Here is a 19,357-nt window from a genome sequence, read left to right as displayed (position 1 = left end):
GTTATTATTGAAATTAATGCGGAAAATTTTGAGGTGCCCAGCACAGACCACACGCAGAATGCATGCATGCAGTAGGAATGACCGGCAAGCTAGCCACAGGCTTATGCAGGGGTCCAAAGCGTGAGTGTATACGGCTGGCGTTCCATTTACCCGCAGCAAAAGTCGTCTACTCTTCGATGGCGGGCACTCCATTTTTCCTTCTCAGAAAGAAAAGAAAAGATGAAAAAAGGAGACCATGGAAGTGCAGAATCTGTTAACTGGGTGGCACTAGCAACATGCTTGAGATCCCCGTAGTCGAGCGATACAGGAAAGATGGCTCTGATAGTGTGGAATATTTGCAAACTAAGGTCGAATGGAAGGCAGCAGCCGTATTGCACTTTACAATTTGGCCCTGAAAACCGGCCACGGACAGGGGAACCCTTTCCAGCACAGAGTTTCTCTAAGCCCGAAAGGCCTCCAACGAAGAAGGGCGGGATGTAGATCCAATGGGGTAGGAATCATAGACATTACAAAATGGCAAGCGTTAACCTTGAAATGAGTACAGCCAGCCTAGAACTGGAAAATAGTTGCGTAGGTACCTACCTGAGACTTGGAATCCGTCCCAAGTGTATACACACCCACACCCTCGCTTCCACGAACCCATGTCTGGATAGGAGGCAGGGCACCAGACAGCACCAGACAGCACCAGATGGCGCAAGATGGCACTAGGGGCTCTGTAAGGGCAGACATCAAGGCGCATCCAATGCCCGGATTATGGTTTGCAGGTTCCAAGTTGGCAGAACAAGTTGTGGCCTCAGTACAGCGGCTTGGTTGAGGTCAAAAGTTTCCTGATTGAGCGCTGTTTGGTCTGGGCTTTGGGAGAAAGTTGGTCAGCAAACGCACTAGGTTATTTTGGACAAGAACCACCAGGCCCCGCCCACCTTTAGTGGCTGATCATCTAGCGTGGCCAATCGGAGATCCGCAAATCGCTAAATGCTTTATTATCTAATCATGCCTGGGCTTCCCGTCTGTCCTGGTTTTCAAAAGTAACATGGGGCTCCCGTTTGCAAAAGTTGGACCCACAAACCACCCATCTAAAATACACCCATATATATCACGGGTTCAAAGATGGCAAGTCTGAAAACCCTCGATAGAAAGAAAATAATAGCTCTAATGAAGAGTTCTGCGATCTTAGTTGTTTAGACCTCACTGAGGGGGTTTCTGGCCGAGATTTCAGTGGCGTTGCTGCTCTTCTTGGCCGAGCCGCCATCTTTCTAAGTCACGTGTCCAATATTCAACCTTCCAAGGTTGCCCATGATAAGTCAACTAGAATGCCATCAAGATCCCCACCAATATGGGTGATTTCTTTTCTTTTCTTTTTTTTTTTTTTTTAATAAGAAGCACGTTCCATAATATAGATGGAGGGATGGTGGTAGATAAATTGTTTTACACGGCACAGTTTAAGACAATAAATTACGATGGATAAGCCGATTGATGGTTGATACATGGTGAATCTTATTGCCTGATCCCCGGCACTCAGTGTTCGTACTAGTAACTGCAAGTATACATCACGCTCGACTCACAGAAATGCAACTACACACACATATTCTCTATGAGTAGAAACATGCCATTTATTTATTTAATTATTTCTATCTTTATTTTTGGCCAGGTTGGTTGTTGGCTATTTTGGTACAAAATGTTTCATCGTGGGGAGGCAGCTGTAATTTTCTGTATCAACTGTAAATAGCCGGTGCAGAGATTAAAATGCCGACTTCGTTCCTCCTCGCCGTTGGCGGGATTTTAACTTCTCGGTTTCGACATGCCAAGATTCCTTGGTTAACCTTGATCTTCAGTGGCTAAAATAAACCCGGCGCTGCTGATTTTTACGGTTGCGCACTGGAAAGCGGGTTTTTTCCGGGCCATAAAATTTTGCCTCGTGCTTTTTAACAGGTAGTTTCAAGGAGGACCTTCTGGCTTAGAGGTGCTACGGTGTCGGCGGCGATACCCTGACTCTTAACTAAACCGCTTAACTAACTAACTAACAGTTGACCACGCATTCTTATCTGGCTCTGATGGTAGAAGACTTGGCTGTGATGGCAAGAACAATCATTTTGAAGGGACGAGGCTCCAGCCTCCAGTGCTGTCCGCAAAGCTATCTCTGTTTGGTCACTCCACACCTTCAACCCGGTTCCGTGATGGTCGCAAACCATATGGAGGGAGAAAAAATGAGTCCACTTTACTCCCCCACCTTCCGGAACCAACACCCCCCGCCTTCGAAATCTTCAAAGATGTTCCTCGCAGGGATAGAGTCAATCATGAATCAATGACAGGTATCCCCTGTCAATCTTGTCAGCACTAAAAGACAATCCTCTTGGAGAATCCAGGTTAAATGCGAACAGAAGAGCTTCCTAGGTAGGTACGGAGTAGTCTATATTATCGTATTCGACACTGCAGACGACACTCACCGGCTTAATAGGTTGGAGGTAGCTAAACATGAGCCTCCAACTATTGTACAGTACATGTAATGTCCATGTACCAAAAAACGAAGTTTTCCACAGGATCTGCTGTGCTGCCAAACCGAGGTAGGGATGTGCAGGCCAGATGCCTCGTTCGCCATACTTTGCTTACGAGCCTGAGAACAAGCGTTCTCGTGCATATTTTGCCACTTCATAGGGATACTACATGTACACTCAACGGCCTAGCATCCCGCCTATAACACACTCGCTGTTTGATCTTTGCACGAGAGAGAGGCTTCTCGCGCTTCGGGATTTGAAAGTTAATGTCAGAATATATAAAGATAAAAACGGGCTGAAATTTGCTAGCTACTATGTACGTAAGTTTGGATGCCTTTCGCTAGCATGAGGGTTATCCCGTTTGAGTTCCCCTTCCAACCGCCAACTGTTTGAACTTATAGTATGGACAAGAAAACAACCCCCAACAAGCCTAGTATTGGTAAACTGACCTTGAAAAAAAAAAAGCATCCGACACGAAAAGTAGAGGGTATGGTGGACGAATCAAAAGTCCCGAAAAATATTGTTCCTGCTTTTAGGGCGGTTGTGAGTGTTGTTTGTTGCGGACTTTGCACTTCTCCATCTTTAATTATATGGATATGCACGTTGAGGTCACCTGGCGAAGAGAGACGGCACAAGCAATCCCATAATAATATGTGCGCCCGAACTATTGCTAGAGATCCTCCGCATGCAACCTGCAAATGCACCGATCTCACTGTTGCATGGCAATAGTCACCAATCCTCATGCACAGCCGATGCCATGACAACATGGCAGCTCCAGGAGGATTTAGAAATATGCACACTTAGGCAGGTACCGATGCGCAATGCCCTGCACATGTACTGTACATGTACATGTACGTCCATACCGTACAAGGGACATCGGTACCGGCACAAGAAGAAAGAATGTGATCAAAAGCTGCGGTGTCATTCCATCGCCTTCATGCAAATCCGTTCGACCAAGCTAAGGCAACATGACACCATCATGCTGCACTCCACACCGTTTAGGGCAGGTCTCGTATGCAGGAGCGATGGGATGATTTACCCAATTGCATATTGGATGCAATGCATTATCCCCCATAATACAACGAACTAGTTGTGTTTGTGGAGGGATGGGCGGTTGATTGTCAGGTGTTAGAGCCAGAGATGCCTGTCTTTGAGAGCCACGTCAGGAGAGGATGAGGGGTGTGTGTGATGGGAAAGGAATTCGAAATAGCGGGGGAATATGGTAACTTCGCAGCCCTAGCAACCAGCTGGCTCAGGTGAAGTTCTTTTCCTGGACCAACCTTTTAATTTTTTTCCTAGACCCCAATTTACCTATTTAAAACACGAATATCAACCATTGATTTCTTATGTCCGCTGGCCACCTTGTGTCCTATTTTCAATTCGTAGGCAACAAATTATTCCAACGGATTCCCGAGAGCCGCTCCCGAAGTGATGGCTCGCCAGGAGTTCGGCAAAAGGGTGGATCGACTGGGTGATCACCAGGATGTTTTTGAACTACACAGCGCGCGGGTTGCCTTGCAATCTTTGATTACGATATACTTCGGACATGCGACCTTTGTGCGATAAAAAGGCCTTGGTCACTTATACAATCTAGGGTCTTACAGAAGTTGACAAGGGAGGGGCGGGCAGAAGAAGTACACAAATTAAAGTAAAATAAAGCAAGGAAAATGCACAGGAGCCGCGGAGGTGAAAACTATCTTGGTCCAAATTTATCAAGCTAAAATAACACGAAGAGGTACAAAACCAGTGCCATTTTGAAGGGAACCTGGAATTATAGGACGGGAAAGCTGCGCTAGCTTCGCACGTTTGGCTAGTTATATCTTGACCGGGTTTTGAATTTTCTGCGTCATTTTTTTATCTGTTTATTGTTTCGCTTCCCTCCCTCCGTTTCCGTTGTTTGCCATTGCTTCAACTAACTAGTTTCCAGGAGAGAAGAAGGTGGTGTATTGCAATGTCATGCTATGCCTAAGGGAGGCACACGCCCCTGTTCTTCTTTTTCCTCCGTTCCAAGCTTATACGAAAGCTTATACCGTAATTTAACTGAGTCCCCGGCCCCGAATGGGATCCCGTTCAATTGCATTTCAAGACGAACTCCGTTCTGCTGCAGTGGGGCTATGTGACGTCCAGACTGCGGCGTCAGTTGCAAACTATATGCCTGTTTTAGAAGTTAGCGGCATTAGTATATTGGACTATGTAGGTCGCGGATAAGAGGGGAGGGGTAGAAGATGATTATAGGACGGGAGGAGAAGGAAAGGGAAGGGGAGGACGGGAGTGAAGGAGGGAGTGAAGGAACGAAGCGGGACCACCTATTACCTTCTCAATTGCAACTTGGAAGTGGAGGTCGGATATTGGTTGGCTGGTATTATTCGAAAATGAGACTAACACATGTATCTTTTGATCCCCTGCGTTCCTAGCGGAAGTAAAGTCAACGCCTATCGATGATTTCAGGACTTGTACCTTGCCGGTACTAGGCAGATTATTCTCCGGAAGGGCCGAGGCGAAGGTCCATTCATCATCCCCTGTAGTAGTTGTGGGTGCTGCCGGCTGTGTAGCTGTCTGAGACATTCCCTGGCCTAGGTCAAGAAATGATGGTGAGGAGTTGGATCCCAAAGAGCTTTGAAGGTGGTTGAAGGGTGACGAAGTCTGGGAACGTGCCGAAACCAGAGATGGGAATGGGTCCCCCAGTGGAGGCGTTGCTGCCTTTTGTTGTTGCTGTTGTTGTATTGAGGCTGGCATAGCTGTCGGGGGCTGGGTTTCCAACACTGAGACAGCAGATGTGGAAAGGGCGGGGTCATCAAACAGGTTTCTGGACAGTGATGATGTAGACGACAATCCCAATAACGTCGATGGACCTTTTAATTGTTAACTTGGTTCGTTGATATCCAAGGCTTACTTACTTGAACTAAAGCCACCTCCGAGAGATATGCCACCGCCTTGCGGTTGTGAATTTTCTTGGAATGAAAGGCCAAGGAGATCTCCTTCCGATGACAGTACCTGGCTTTGCGATGTACTGACAGCCGTGCTGCCATTGGAGCCAGGTGCAGTATCATCACCGAAATCGATTAAGGATAACTCATTATCGGAATTCTTCTTCACGCCTGTGCTCGTCCCCAGTGTTCCTTTCGGAATTTTGGCTGCTCCTTCTAGGTCGCCCGACTTCACTAACTTATAACGCTGGATAGTTCGGTGTATACTATCATTGATTTCTAAGAGTTTGGCAACAGCTTCTGAGTCATCCGACTCCTCCTCGCACATCTTTTGGATTTTCGGATGTGCGCTTTGGAGGGCATTGGCGAGTTCCTGATGGTTTTTCATTAAACAAAATCCTAGTTTTTTGATTTGAGGTATAACCTACCTCAAAAACATCCCCTTCCTTTACTTTATCACCGGGTTTGTAACTTTGAAGCATTTCCTCTAAAATTTTTGCTTTTTGTTGGACTTTGGCGACCTCCTCAGCAGCCTTTGCTCTATAGTCCGTTTTATGCCGTAAGTCGTACCCCGCCATTACTTTCATCAACCTGTTCGCCTCCTGTAGGTCTTCAGGACCTCCTCTTCGAATGAGTTCCTGGAGTTTAGCGGATTGGGCAGCCCGCTCTTCTTCTTCCATCTCCTCAGCAGATTGGAGATTCTAGCCAATGGTCAATATGATCCTAATGTGGTGGGAATATATAAAATCCGACATACATCGCTGGGATTTAAAACTGCTGCATCCTCCCGACGAATTTCTGGGAACATATAACCCTTGTAAAGAAGCAGGCGATGCATATCCCTGATAAATCCCAAGTCCTCCTTGTATCGTGACGTCTGACATATTGTCTGCCGCCATTCCTCGATCGACTCTAGAATTCGATGCTGTACTCTGGATGGTCGGATCGGAGGGCGTTCGGGAAATCTCCGTACCAACTCATTAAGGAATTCTTTCGTACTGATTTGGAGATGGAAGGGATATCCGCAGTTTTTCACACATATATCAAGAAGCTAACATCATAACCACGATCAGTATCCCGCTTCTTCGGACTGAAAGCTTCGACATACCGCTAGGGCGAGTAGCGCCACATTGGGATTCCGCGAATTAATGAGATGTACTATGTTGATAGCAGCTTCCCGAGGCCTTATCAATCGTCAGTGCCAATGAAATAGAGGGCGGAAGGTGCTGGTGTAAGCGAAGGAACTCACGCGTTGCCCTTCTTAGAATTTATGAGATCAGCTATTTCGAGATTCAGAGCAAGGTTGGGTTCGTAATTCTGGGGGTCGCATGCATTGTCTACGACCAAAGAATATTAAATTAGAACAAGCGAAAAAATGTAATACTTGGAATGAGAAGTAGTGGAGCAGAGAGAACCTACAGATGTATCTTTGTAAGGTTGATTGCGCGGGTTCAGCGAAGACACCAAATCGATCCCTCGCTGCCATGCGTGCAGATGTCGCCTCCAGATTGACGGATAGGTCAGGGAATCAGAACCTTCAAGAAGGACCTTCGAAAGCGTAGAGTGAAAATCTCTTGCCTCCACCACGAAATAAGAGGATGTGCCAGTCGATGTGTCGTGGTATTAATGATGATTAGGATGAAGTGTACTAGGTAAACTAGGCTTGGTTGGCCTTGAATATTATGGAAGACGTTACTATTTCCTCTTTAATCCAAGCGGGGTGAGAGGCTCAGACCCCATATCTCTCTCTACACCTAGGTACCACACCTTTGATTCAACACCACAACTTCCCATCGCCAACGCCAACACAGCGAACTCTGGATATTAGATATGGAAGCTAAAGTTATCCATCAGACCTGCTTCGGAGCAATTAACCGTGAAACTGGCCGGTTTAATAGAGATGCTGATGGCTTTTCGATTTGTCCCACAGAGTGGGAGCCCCCAACTTTTTGCCCCCGACCTTGCGACCTCATTCTGTCTTCGTCTTAGTGATATATCCATCCGCTGCTATCAAAGGCTGACTACAACCTCTTTGATAAAACGTGACCCGGGGCTGTCAATTACTAGTAGTCATGGCGACGTACTCTCTACTTTGTTTTGCCTACGGTTACGAAATTCCGAAATTCTATTTCTGTGTTGAGCGCACAGCCTAAATTTGCCATGGCTAAGGGGCATGTTGCTCTTGACAATTTTCATTGGATGCCTAGACGGTCGGTAACTCATCCTACTATCGTTCGTTGCAATCTCACGCCTTCTATTCTCACGACGAACCGTCCCGGTATAACATATGACAATTCATACCAGCGATGCCACTTCTCGTTCCTTGGCTTATTATCCCATCTAGCAGAAATACCAGAAATACATATTCTAGTATTTTATGGTAGAACGGGAGCTTCGCCTCATGGACCTTGATCAAGTCTCTCCGTTTGCTTTGTGGCTGTCATCGGTAATATACTCGAACCCGTGGGAACAGAAATATTACTCTTGCACATTTCAACGGACAATCCCATCACACCCTACTTGTCTAGGTCGTCTAGGGATGAGCTACGACAACAGTTTGACAACAGGGAAAGCGATGGAAAGCCAGCAACTTTTTCTCGTAGCGGTTTCCCGCGTCGGTAGCGATACGGACAAGTTCCAGGAGAGAATGCTGGAGCCTCGCAGGTATGCCCCAATCAACGACTACGGGGTAGACAGAACTCGATATGATGCGCGTATCTTAATATATGTACAACCCAGTAATTTACAACATCAAAATCGTTGACAACGCGGTTAATTGCTTCGCATCTTCATATAAGAATTCAATCCGGCTGTGATAATACAGCATGCCCGCTTCCTCCATGCCACACTGTGAGATTTGTAGCCTCAGGTGAATCTGACATATTCGGCATTCATTGCCCTAATTTCCGTTTCTCGATGCATCCAATTGGCCCCTAATAGGGTAGATAACTTTGAGCATCGCCATATCCGCTTGCTTCCCAAGTCACGGAGAATGGTTGTAGCAATAATACTTGTTGCGGGCGAGGGTTTTCACATGAGGATTGACTTCCACGACCAAATGGAAAGCATGCCTGAAAAGCTGAAAAAGTATTCGAATACGACATATTGCCAGATCGCTTGAAGGATTGTAGAAATGTTCCCTACGGCAGAAACCTGCTGTCTTTGACGCGCTGGTATTTGATTTGTTTAAGCTGTGGACCCTGGTCAATTCACGCCTGGCTAATTATTCGGAGCCTTTTACTAGACAAAATATTTGTGGGAAAGATTCAAGATATCATTTGATTGCCTTTGTCAATGCTGCTTCAAGCAAGACAACCTTTCCTGACAGCGTTTACTCGCGGGTTTACTTTAAAAATACTATGACGTATTGAAGCGTCGGAATTAGGTTATTCCCTCTAGTTCTAGTCCAGGTTCGAGGAACCCTAGTACCATGCGACAACCAACTATAATCATCAAAAGGATTTTCCATATCTTTTCTTTTTGGGTTTTCTCTCTGCTTTTATTGACGAAATCATACATTATATCACCCTTGTGGCGGTGAGAGGAATGGTTCGACACAAAAAAGATAACTTTGGTAAACGAGGAAAAGGCAACTACCCATCGCAACCCCGCCAACAAAGATTCGCACGGGGCTTCCCTGCTGATGACGATGGGGACGCGTCCAACATATTCCCTTTTAAAGCTGCATGTTGGGATCTAGGCCATTGTGACCCCAAGCGATGTTCTGGAAAAAAACTGATGCAGCATGGTGCCATGCGTGAGCTCCAGATTGGACAGAAATTTGCCGGGGTTGTGATTTCGTGAGTTCTCCATAAGGCCTATATCTTTTCACTACGTTTTCAGCCTTCTTGCTATATATTTATACATTCTTGCTTCCTCTAACCTTTACTAGACCGAATGCGAAGCGCACGATCTCCCCAGCCGATAACGAGTTGCTAGAGCAATACGGAGCTGCGGTGGTAGAGTGTTCGTGGGTGAGGACTCAGGAAGTCCCCTGGTCGAAAATTGGTGGAAAGTGTGAGAGGTTATGTGAGTACCTGTTTCCATGTTTCCTTCCCGTTCAACGAATGAAGTGCCTTTCTGGATGGTTTGGGAAAAGGGAACTGGGTCAAAGAAACCACAACTTTCTTACAAGCTCCATTAGTACCTTACCTCGTCGCCGCCAACTCAGTGAACTACGGACGCCCCTGGCGACTAAACTGCGCGGAAGCACTAGCAGCCGCCTTCTATATCTGTGGACATGAGGATTGGGCTTCTGAGGTTTTAAAGAAGTTTTCGTACGGCAGGGCGTTTTTGGAAATCAATTCGCAACTTTTGAAACGATATGCTGCTTGTAAGACAGAGGCGGATGTGAAGAATACGCAGGAGCATTGGCTTGAGAAGATCGAGAGGGAGTATTCTGAGAGTCGGGTGGAGAAGGGCGCTGATGATATGTGGACGGTTGGGAATACGAATAGGCGGGATATATCTGATTCAGAGGATGAGGGCGCGGAAGATGAAGAAGGCGAAGTTTCTCGAGGAGAGGAGGAGGATTCAGGGAGAGACCCATATGAGCTCTCTGATGAATCAGACGATGAGGAGATGGCGGAGTTACGACGGAGGGTTCTAAATTCGAGGCCATTTACGAATGTTACAGAACATGAGGCAACATCCAAGTCGCAGTTCGAAAAAATCAAGAGGCCAGAAACGTCAAGGAGTGGCGTCGCGGGGACGGCTTTCGGATCCAAACAAACGAACATTCTTGCTGATGACAACAATGGCGAAGATAGTGAAGATAATGGTGAAGACGAGGCGTTCGATAGGATCATTAATGCCACCATCACTACGGACCGGACAGGAATTGCGAAGCCGCGGAGATAGCACGGCTGACAACAAAGCAATATGACACTTTGCTCCATCACACCTTTATTTTTGGTCCTCAGCAACATACGCTCTAGTCCATGAAAAAATTATTTTTTGAATACTAGCAACAAAAAATAATTACAACGGACATGGTTTATCGTCCTTGCATTCACATATTTAGGTTTTCTCCCCCTATTCGCGTTCTGTGGTGATCGCATATCTGTGTAGACTCGTTACATTAGGTGCTTGTTTGCCGTTCTAAATAGCGTATTATATGATTCGTATCTAGTGCGGAGGATGAATCCTATGCCAATCCTTGCAGGATCGGAGGTACGATGATCCGTCCCACCGCTGCAGCCGAGCTGAGTAAGCTCCATGCCACCACCTTGAGGGCGGCCTTCTGCAACCACTGCTCCAAGCACACCTGGGTATCTTGCTGCCTCCGTTCTCCAATCTACGAAGCCGTTCCAAAGTGTGCGTTGCTTCGTCCAGTTCTGGGGTACCTTGGCCCCTTTCTTGACCCTTGTCTCCCGGCTCTTTATTGCTCCAGATAGGACGACAAACACCCGTCTGTTGGCACAGGAGGGGTTGCTCTTCGGTAAAGTCAACCCATATTATTGCTTCAAGTAGTCGCCTCACGCTGCCTATCTCGGCCCATTTTCCGATGTGAGGGCCGGTTACAATACCCTGTTTTATATACTTAGCAAGAAGCTTTGGCCTGAACACCCAAATTACTGTATACTTTTTAGTTGAACTTTTGCTGCTGTTACAACCTGCGTTCACTGATGGAAATTCATGATGAACAATAGCCTCGTGACCTACAAGGGCGGTTTAGGGGACCATGCCCGCTGTCCGGGAGGACCCAGCTGGGCCTCTGATCTTTCGCACCTCGGGACAGCTGCCGTACCCTGATCCAGCTAATCCCCAGCTGCCACCCAACATATATCCCCGCCAGGTGACCCTTCGAGACCGTGTCACAGTCGCGACCCTTGTTCCGTTCGCTTCCCCCGCAGATGTGCCGGCGTCATTGCTGGGGTACCTATGCGATCAGCTCAATAAAGAGATTGATATGGGAGACACTTATCCCATGATTGATCCCCTCTCCTTCGACTCCTTTGGTCCCTATTGGTTCTCAAACTTTGGTGCTGTAATGCTGCTTGGCGACATCAACAGTATTCATGAAGTCCAAGACACGGGAAATATGGGGACTGATTGGAAAAAGATTTGCCTGGGAAGCTTTAATATTAAGCCCAATTATCCTGGGCGTAGCAGTCATGTTTGTAATGGGAGTTTTCTCGTCACTGATGCGTCGCGGAATCGGGGAGTAGGGAGGTTAATGGGTGAATGTTACCTAGAATGGGCGCCTCTTTTGGTCAGTTATATTATTAATCGTACGTCCTATGTATAAGTTTCTGACTGTCGCTGACTTCACACAACAACGAAGGGCTATACCTACTCTGTTTTTAATCTTGTTTACGAGACCAATGTTGCATCCTGCCGAATCTGGGATGCATTGGGCTTTAAACGCATTGGTAAAGTTCCAGGTTGCGGAAACCTTCGGTCACACCCAAATCAACCCGTTGACGCCATCATATATGGACGGGATTTGGGACCAGAAGGCGAAGATTTTGTGTCAGAGGAGCGATTTGATAAGATTCGATATTATTTGAAGCATTCAAAATATCCAAGTGGTGCCGACCGTGCAGAGAAGAGCCGCCTAAGGAGCGCTGCAACCCACTATAAACTCGTCGGTGGGCAGAATGGAGAACCGGAGAAGTTGATGCTAAAGGATAAAGAGGTGGTATCAGATCCTCAGCAACAGTATGAGATTGCACGCCGAATCCATCTCCAGCAACACGGAGGGATCAATAAGACCACCGCCACCATTGCGTTGAAGTATCACTGGGTCCGTATCAAAGAAACAGTTAGCATGGTCATCAAGAACTGTCCGCAGTGCAAAGAAACTCCAAAAGTTTCCCCTGCCAACTCCAATTCTAACTCCAATTCCACTTCCAACGCAAACTCCAACTCCAAGTCAATCTCCAACTCCATTCCGAACTCCATCCCTGACTCCATCCCTAACTCCATTCCCAACTCAATATCCCAATCTACCTCCAACTCCAACTCGGAAATTTCTCTACCCAGAAGAGAAAAGTCTTCCGGCTCGCGCGAGCAGACAACATACAGCATACCTACAAATGACTTTGACACGCCCCAAGACCAACTCCTCACAGCGCACGATGAATACGATAAAGACAACACATTCGGTAGTACTCACCCTCAACTGATGCACGCACCCGTCGAAGATGCCATGACAGCAACCTACGCCGATATTCCCCTAGATCCCCAAATAATGGACGGCATCCAACAACACCTCCCACCATTCCCGGACCACAATCACCACAACCCCCATCACCATCACCACCATCACAGCACCGTCAACCCGTATGGAGCCAGTAGCCTACACGACCCGCACAGCTTACAGCATGAGTTTGATCATACTGGTTCCGCTGCAGTGATACAACATCATGACCATCCCAATGACTATCAGGTTCCTGGAAATATGACATCTCAGGCCGCTGAGGCGTTACGACAGCAGACGATGCGGTTAGTGAATAGCGGGCGGATGGCAAGCGACTCGGACCTGCATCAAGAATTGCTCAATGCGGCTTTTGGGAGTCCAGATGAGAACCCATTTAATACTTGATTTGAGGTTTTTGGTTTCTTTTTCTTTTCTTTTCCTCTTTTTGGGCGGTTATTATTGGTTTTGATATATATATATATATGTATATGTATATTGAACGTCTGAGAAGGTTGGTATAAATTTGTTATTCTAGACCACGGAAGTCTTTACTCTTTTTGGATTTGCTTCAAGGGCTGTTTTGACCACTACCTCCAAGTCCTCATGCGGTTTTGGGCGTGGGTTCCAATCTTTTTCACTGCCTTGTCTGCATAACTTATCAACGGTCAATTTTGGCGTTTCTCCCAGTATATAGACTTGCATTGGAATGGTACATAAATATGAATTTATGACAGAATTGGAAGATGTGCTTATAAATTAATTAATGTCTCTCCTTACCTGGATATCCCGTCGGAAACTACTGTAAAGTTTGTTGGCATAAATGTAGATAGATATAAATTTTGTTAAGTTTGGACTGTTTGGTGGTGGTAAAAATCGAGGGGTCGCCCCTCGACGTCTGATTGGTTGCACCAAGTGCAGCTCCAAAAGGAAATTTTGGCACAAGAGGATGAAGTAACTTGGTGCCTCCAACCCAACCTCGCAGAATCTGCCATTTCCCTCTGGGACACCTAATCAGTCTTCGCCGTGGAACAGGGCGCATTTCGACAGGAATACGTTCTGTCTTGTTAATTGTCTTGCTTCTCTCGGGTTCGTTTCTTCTGCGTGTGTTCGACCCCTCTCACAACCATGGCTTTCGCTGGCCAGACTCCTACGATCATTGTCTTGAAAGAAGGTCAGTTCGTCCCCGCTACTTACATCCTTCTGCCTACTAAGTTAAACTACAGGCACGGATACATCCCAAGGAAAGGGCCAGATAATATCCAACATCAACGCCTGTCTGGCAATTCAGTCGACAGTTAAGGGAACCCTCGGCCCATATGGTGGAGATCTATTAATGGTAGATGCCAACGGGCGTCAGACCATTACCAATGATGGAGCGACGGTAATGAAGGTTAGTTAACGTTGTTGCCGTTTTATTTTATATCCGTTAACTATTTTCATGGAATTTGGCTTTGTATTTCCATGTAGCCCATTACGGAAGCCCAACCACACTAACAGTAGATGAATCATAAATATTTTAGCTCCTTGACATTGTCCATCCAGCCGCACGCATCTTGACAGACATCGCGAGATCGCAAGACGCCGAAGTTGGCGACGGTACTACCTCCGTCGTCGTTCTAGCCGGAGAGATACTGAAGGAGGTCCGCGACGCCGTGGAGCAAGGCGTCAGCTCGCAGATCATCATCAAAGGCCTGCGGAGGGCAAGTGCACTGGCTGTCAACCGCGTCAAGGAGATTGCCGTTGATTTGCGCAGCACACATGGAAACATTGAGACGAAGGTGGAGACATTGCGACGGTTGGCGGGGACGGCAATGAATAGCAAGTTGATAAAAAGGAATTCGGATTTTTTTACGAAAAGTTAGTATTGCCCCTTTTCCCTCTAAGTGGATCTGGTTACAGGGCATGGGTTTTTGGTCTTGGCCAAAGGGAGATGGGCTGACTCTTGTTCCGAAGTGGTCGTCGATGCTGTCTTATCTCTGGACCAAGACGATTTGAATGAAAAACTTATTGGCGTGAAGAAGGTTACCGGCGGTGCTCTTCAGGAATCCCTCTTCATCAATGGCGTTGCGTTCAAGAAGACATTTTCATATGCCGGTTTCGAACAACAACCGAAGTTCTTCAAGAATCCTAAGATCGTGTGTTTGAACGTTGAACTAGAGCTAAAGAGTGAGAAGGACAATGCAGAGGTGCGCGTGGAGCAGGTATCGGAGTACCAGGCTATCGTCGATGCAGAATGGCAAATCATCTTCAATAAGATGGAAGCCCTCTACAAGACTGGGGCGAAGGTCGTGTTGAGCAAGCTGCCCATCGGTGATCTAGCCACACAGTACGATTTTATCACCCCTTTCTTCCCCCAGTACTATACATACTGATACACAGCTCAGATACTTCGCCGACCGCGACATCTTCTGTGCAGGCCGTGTCGCTTCCGACGACATGGAGCGCGTCTGCCAGGCCACCGGCGCCTCCACCCAATCCACATGTACGGACATCCAAGACCGCCATTTAGGAACCTGTGGCGCCTTCGAAGAGCGCCAAATTGGCAGCGAGCGCTTCAACATCTTCTCCGACTGCCCTGCCGCCAAAACCTGCACCCTCGTCCTCCGTGGCGGTGCTGAACAGTTTATCGCGGAGGCTGAACGCAGTCTCCATGACGCCATCATGATTGTCAAGCGCGCGCTGAGAAACACGAGCATTGTCGCCGGTGGTGGTGCTACGGAAATGGAGCTCTCCGGCTATCTGCACAGTTTCGCGGATAGGAACGTGCCGCATAAGCAGCAAGCGGTCGTCAAAGCGTTTGCGAAGGCGCTGGAGGTCATCCCCCGCCAGCTCTGCGATAATGCTGGCTTCGATGCGACGGATATTCTTAACCGATTACGCGTGGAACACCGGAAGGGGAATGTGTGGGTGGGAGTTGATTTTGATAATGAGGGTGTTAGGGATAATATGGAGGCGTTTGTGTGGGAGCCTAGTCTTGTCAAGGTCAATGCTATCCAGGCTGCTGTTGAGGCGGCATGTTTGATTTTGAGTGTGGATGAAACTATCAGTACGTTCCTCTCGCTGCTCATATTTATTCATGTTATTGTTTGTGGATATATACTGTTTCCCATCCCGCCAGTTTTTCCATTTTCATGCTTCTAAAGATCTCTGCCACGATAACTACTAACCTATTAATTTCATGAACAGAAAATGAAGAGTCCCAGGCGCCACAAGGGCCTCAGCGGGGTCTGCCACAAGATGCTGCTCAAAGAGTTCTGCGCGGTAGAGGAAGGGGAATGCCCAGGAGATAGATAAATTGACTGGCTGTGTTTTTTTGTTGGTACAATGTATGCCATGTCCAATAAACTTATTTTGAGCCACTCGACCAGTGGTCCATCACTTCACTCCTGAGCATCGAAAAATAAATGAATAAATAAATAAATAAAAGATTTATGAGCCCCACATATTTCTTCCCCCTCCGGCTATCTTCTTCTCATTTCATGCTCTGTTTGCTTTTTGAAAAAATATTTAAGAAGGTAAACTAGCTCCTGTTACTTTATCTTCAGTTACTCATCATGATCATGAGAAGAGCATGGGATGTGGACAGGATTATAGGATTGATTTGTTTAGATACAGCTTGAGAATCAGCAAAAGCAAAGCCCTCGTCAAAAAACGTGAACAATCAAACTCTTTAATACGGAATATATTCAGCAGCCATCTTGACTTCCAGTCGATTTCTTGACTAACTTGACTGTGCCGAACATCCGGAGAAAAAAAAAGTTGAGATTGTGCTCATTGCCCATAGTATCTATCAACAAATTCACCGACCAACTATGTGACAGCACGGAACGCTCATCGTCTCCCGTAGAAAGGGAAGAAAAATTTTGAGCAAGGTAGAAAAAAGTATATGATATATACTAACACCGCCACACCTTAACCTCCCTCGCCAGTAAGAATACTTCAATCTCCCAAATCCAGTCGCTTTCCACTCACCTTCCACGTCTTGATCCAATGAGCTATTTAGAAGCACACTGTGGCGTTGTCGTCTCCAGCCGGGGACGAACACCAAGCGCGGAACCGCGTATCGCCGACGCGTTTTTTTTTTTTTTCCCCAGGGCCTCAAGCGGCGGATGTGGCTGATATTTTCATTCTTCCTGAAGATCTCCATGAATGGCTGCATCTCCTATACACATGTCTGATTCATGCACGGAGCCCTTTTCATCCTCCTTCGCCCCTCCGCGGCCGGTGGGCCTACGCAAACCAAGAAAGAAGAAAAATATGTCAATACACCCAACGATCTGTTGCCATGGCTAAGGCACCAATGACGGGGCCCGACTCAGACTTCAAGGTTTCGTTGTGCGTTGTGCGTTGTGCTGAGAACTCACGGGACAAGGGAAATCATGAAGGTTTTCATTGACGTGACAAAAAGAAGTACGTGGGTGTTTTATCTTTTCTTCTTTTTCCTTCCCTTTTCCTTATTTTTTCGGGTTTGTTTTTCTTTTTTCATTTCTCCCTTCTTTCTGTTTCCTTGTTTTTTTTTGGAACACGGCAGGGCTGCAGGTTTTCCACGAAAGGAAGAAAAAGAAATAAAAAACGATAAACCGAGAGGCCAGCCAGCCAACCAGTCAGCCAGGTATCATTGCACTGAGCTCTCAAGGGAATGGCTTGTATGTGCTGAGGATATAAGGGTCTTTCGCAAGCTGGTCCGTCCAATTGCAGGGAGTAATAGAGATTTTGCACGCTGTACATTATTAGGGCACGGTTTGATGGAGCAGGCAAATATTGACCCGACGTTGGGTTCCTGTATGTTCTATCCTGTGCATTTCTGGCAAGTGATAAAGGTTGAGATACATATAGGAGGAAATGCCCTGATTGAGCGATACATATTGCCAGTTTGGGCTTCCAGCGGGTTGCCTCCCGGGAAAACTCAGCAATGACAACTTAACGTCAAAGCCTATGCAGAGGCAATACAATACAGTTTGACCTGTCATCCCAGGAATGGTTTCTGGAGCTACTAATCGAAAGTTTCTTCAAGAGGAGAAATTGTGGTTCGGGCTCTGTCATGCTTTGTTCAAAAACTGGCTGAGTTGATAAACCCCTGTCTTCAGGGGTTAAACATGTGGAGCTGGAAAAGCGTTCTCGCAGCGGACGTATGATTGAGATAGCCCTTGCCTGAATCAATAGCCGTTATGCTTCCTTGGGTGGCATCTTTGAATGTATTTTCTGTAATTCAAGAATTAGAACAAGCATTGCCGGCAACTGTCTGACGGTAAATGAGAGTAGAAGCCATGAAAAGAGGAAGAATTTCAAGACAAAGAATGGGAGAGAAAGCTATGATCAACTCTTCTGACAGCGCCAACAAACCTCTGGTCCCTCCGCGAGTGCTCTTAGTGGCGAAGTTGCTTGTCGTTAGCACCCTTAGTTCGGTTCGTCGCTAGTGACCACAGGCATGGAAACATCGCCACCGTCCTCGTCGTTCGATCAAGGAAAGCCAGCCACAGGGCGAAAAGGAAAGAATAGCTCTATTGATTGGATTTGATAGATAACATCGGGAATCAATCAATCTCGGATTCGGAATGACGACCCCGGGTGAGCCAACGTGGCACCGTAGTGCATGTATGTTTTTTCTGACGATTGTCTCTCTTCCTCACCAAAGACTCGAGGGGACGTTTTGTTGACTAGGGATCTCGGTTTGCGCCAAAAAATATAGTTTTCTTGTTGCTTTTTTCTTTTCTTTTTCTTTTTCTTTTTTTTTTTTTTCCTCGATGATGGGGTTGTTTGATATTTTCTCTGACAGCAACCTTTTCCCCCTTTCCACATCCCTGTTGGAAAGGTTCGTAAAACAGCCGATCATGAACGAGTTCCCCTGCTACACCATGTCAAATAATGGAGCTCACAACCCTCTGGGATTCCCAAAGAACCGAAAGAGGCCGCTTGATTGGATTTTCAGCACTCAGGCTTGAAGGGGCTAAGAGCCTCAAGTCGCGGCTGGAAACCGGGATCCAAGGTCTATGAAGGGCACTGGGCAGGACACTGCTTGATGGGTTCTGATGTGTGCGGACATTCACAATGGAGAATAGGAATGGAGAATAGATTCATGTCATAGTCCATCCATAACTAGTACTTGTAGTAGTATTCCAGGAGGAACTCATGCCATGGAATAAAAACTTTGCCGATGTTCCCGAAACGGAAATCGGGATGGATTCTTGGTGACAGGCAAGTCACTCGTCGCGATCTCCGGGCTGGCTTCAGGCTGGCTTCAGGCTGCCCGTCGCTCTGATGGTCTGGAATGATTGGCGGTGCTGTTGCTAGACAACTGCTAGCCCAGAGGCTCGTTCGTATCCAGCGTATTATTCAGCGTGGTTAGTTAAATAGTTATCAACCTCGCCGACGCCGAACATTTCAGATTTTCCTCCCCTCTTCTTTCCCATCCACCTCCAATCCACCGGATACTCGTAGCCGGGGTGTCCAGATATCCGGTTTGTCTCGCTGATTTTGTTGGTATACCGTACGTGTCTTGGATAGGAGAAGCCGAATAGCCCTGGCAGAAGAACAGCCAGGGAAGAAAGCACCCGCCTCTCCAGTCTGCCCCTCCTTCGCTTCAGTGACATCCTCTGCGCTCTGTGGAATTGGCTGTGGGCCGTCGTTGGAAGCCCGGACCTGGAAGAAGATTCCTTTCCGCTGATTCTGTCTGCCCAAGCACTCCGCCACTCGTGAGCATCAGCCGCCGCTGAGCCTCCGCCGTCTGATTCCAGATTTCTATCCATCAGCTGATCTTTCGTGCCCCTTTGGCGCCTTATCTATCTCTCATTTGG

General features: G+C 47.0%; 6 protein-coding genes across 6 annotated transcripts; 5 read left to right on the top strand and 1 right to left on the bottom strand.

Annotated features, from left to right (window-relative positions):
- Positions 1-1,675: 1,675 nt before the first annotated feature.
- HCBG_02423 (uncharacterized protein) lies at positions 1,676-3,582 on the top strand (the record flags this gene model as incomplete). The annotated part of the gene is made up of 5 exons (XM_045429472.1): positions 1,676-1,718; positions 2,025-2,309; positions 2,496-2,561; positions 2,958-2,979; positions 3,222-3,582. The coding sequence occupies 5 exons, from the start codon at positions 1,676-1,678 to the stop codon at positions 3,580-3,582; spliced, it is 777 nt and encodes a 258-aa protein (XP_045289367.1).
- Positions 3,583-4,171: 589 nt separating this feature from the next.
- HCBG_02422 (VHS domain-containing protein) lies at positions 4,172-7,092 on the bottom strand (the record flags this gene model as incomplete). The annotated part of the gene is made up of 8 exons (XM_045429471.1): positions 4,172-4,647; positions 4,806-5,344; positions 5,390-5,792; positions 5,848-6,120; positions 6,177-6,470; positions 6,528-6,603; positions 6,669-6,756; positions 6,839-7,092. 8 exons carry the CDS (start codon positions 6,903-6,905, stop codon positions 4,447-4,449), a joined length of 1,941 nt encoding a protein of 646 aa, XP_045289366.1.
- A 728-nt stretch (positions 7,093-7,820) lies between these two features.
- On the top strand, positions 7,821-8,183 carry HCBG_02421 (uncharacterized protein; the record flags this gene model as incomplete). Its single annotated transcript, XM_045429470.1, has 1 exon — positions 7,821-8,183. The coding sequence occupies one exon, from the start codon at positions 7,821-7,823 to the stop codon at positions 8,181-8,183; it is 363 nt and encodes a 120-aa protein (XP_045289365.1).
- A 782-nt stretch (positions 8,184-8,965) lies between these two features.
- HCBG_02420 (RLI and DUF367 domain-containing protein) lies at positions 8,966-10,433 on the top strand (the record flags this gene model as incomplete). The annotated part of the gene is made up of 3 exons (XM_045429469.1): positions 8,966-9,219; positions 9,312-9,448; positions 9,564-10,433. 3 exons carry the CDS (start codon positions 8,966-8,968, stop codon positions 10,277-10,279), a joined length of 1,107 nt encoding a protein of 368 aa, XP_045289364.1.
- A 669-nt stretch (positions 10,434-11,102) lies between these two features.
- Positions 11,103-12,968, top strand: HCBG_02419 (uncharacterized protein; the record flags this gene model as incomplete). Its single annotated transcript, XM_045429468.1, has 2 exons — positions 11,103-11,633; positions 11,706-12,968. 2 exons carry the CDS (start codon positions 11,103-11,105, stop codon positions 12,966-12,968), a joined length of 1,794 nt encoding a protein of 597 aa, XP_045289363.1.
- A 561-nt stretch (positions 12,969-13,529) lies between these two features.
- On the top strand, positions 13,530-16,007 carry HCBG_02418 (T-complex protein 1 subunit eta; the record flags this gene model as incomplete). The annotated part of the gene is made up of 6 exons (XM_045429467.1): positions 13,530-13,734; positions 13,787-13,953; positions 14,084-14,420; positions 14,517-14,889; positions 14,948-15,609; positions 15,750-16,007. The coding sequence occupies 6 exons, from the start codon at positions 13,689-13,691 to the stop codon at positions 15,851-15,853; spliced, it is 1,689 nt and encodes a 562-aa protein (XP_045289362.1).
- Positions 16,008-19,357: the final 3,350 nt, after the last annotated feature.

This window comes from Histoplasma capsulatum, assembly GCF_000150115.1.
Source record: "Histoplasma capsulatum G186AR genomic scaffold supercont2.3, whole genome shotgun sequence".
NCBI classification, from domain to species: domain Eukaryota; kingdom Fungi; phylum Ascomycota; class Eurotiomycetes; order Onygenales; family Ajellomycetaceae; genus Histoplasma; species Histoplasma capsulatum.
The sequence above is the reverse complement of the archived record's forward strand: the minus strand, read 5'-3'. Positions and strand labels throughout refer to the sequence as shown.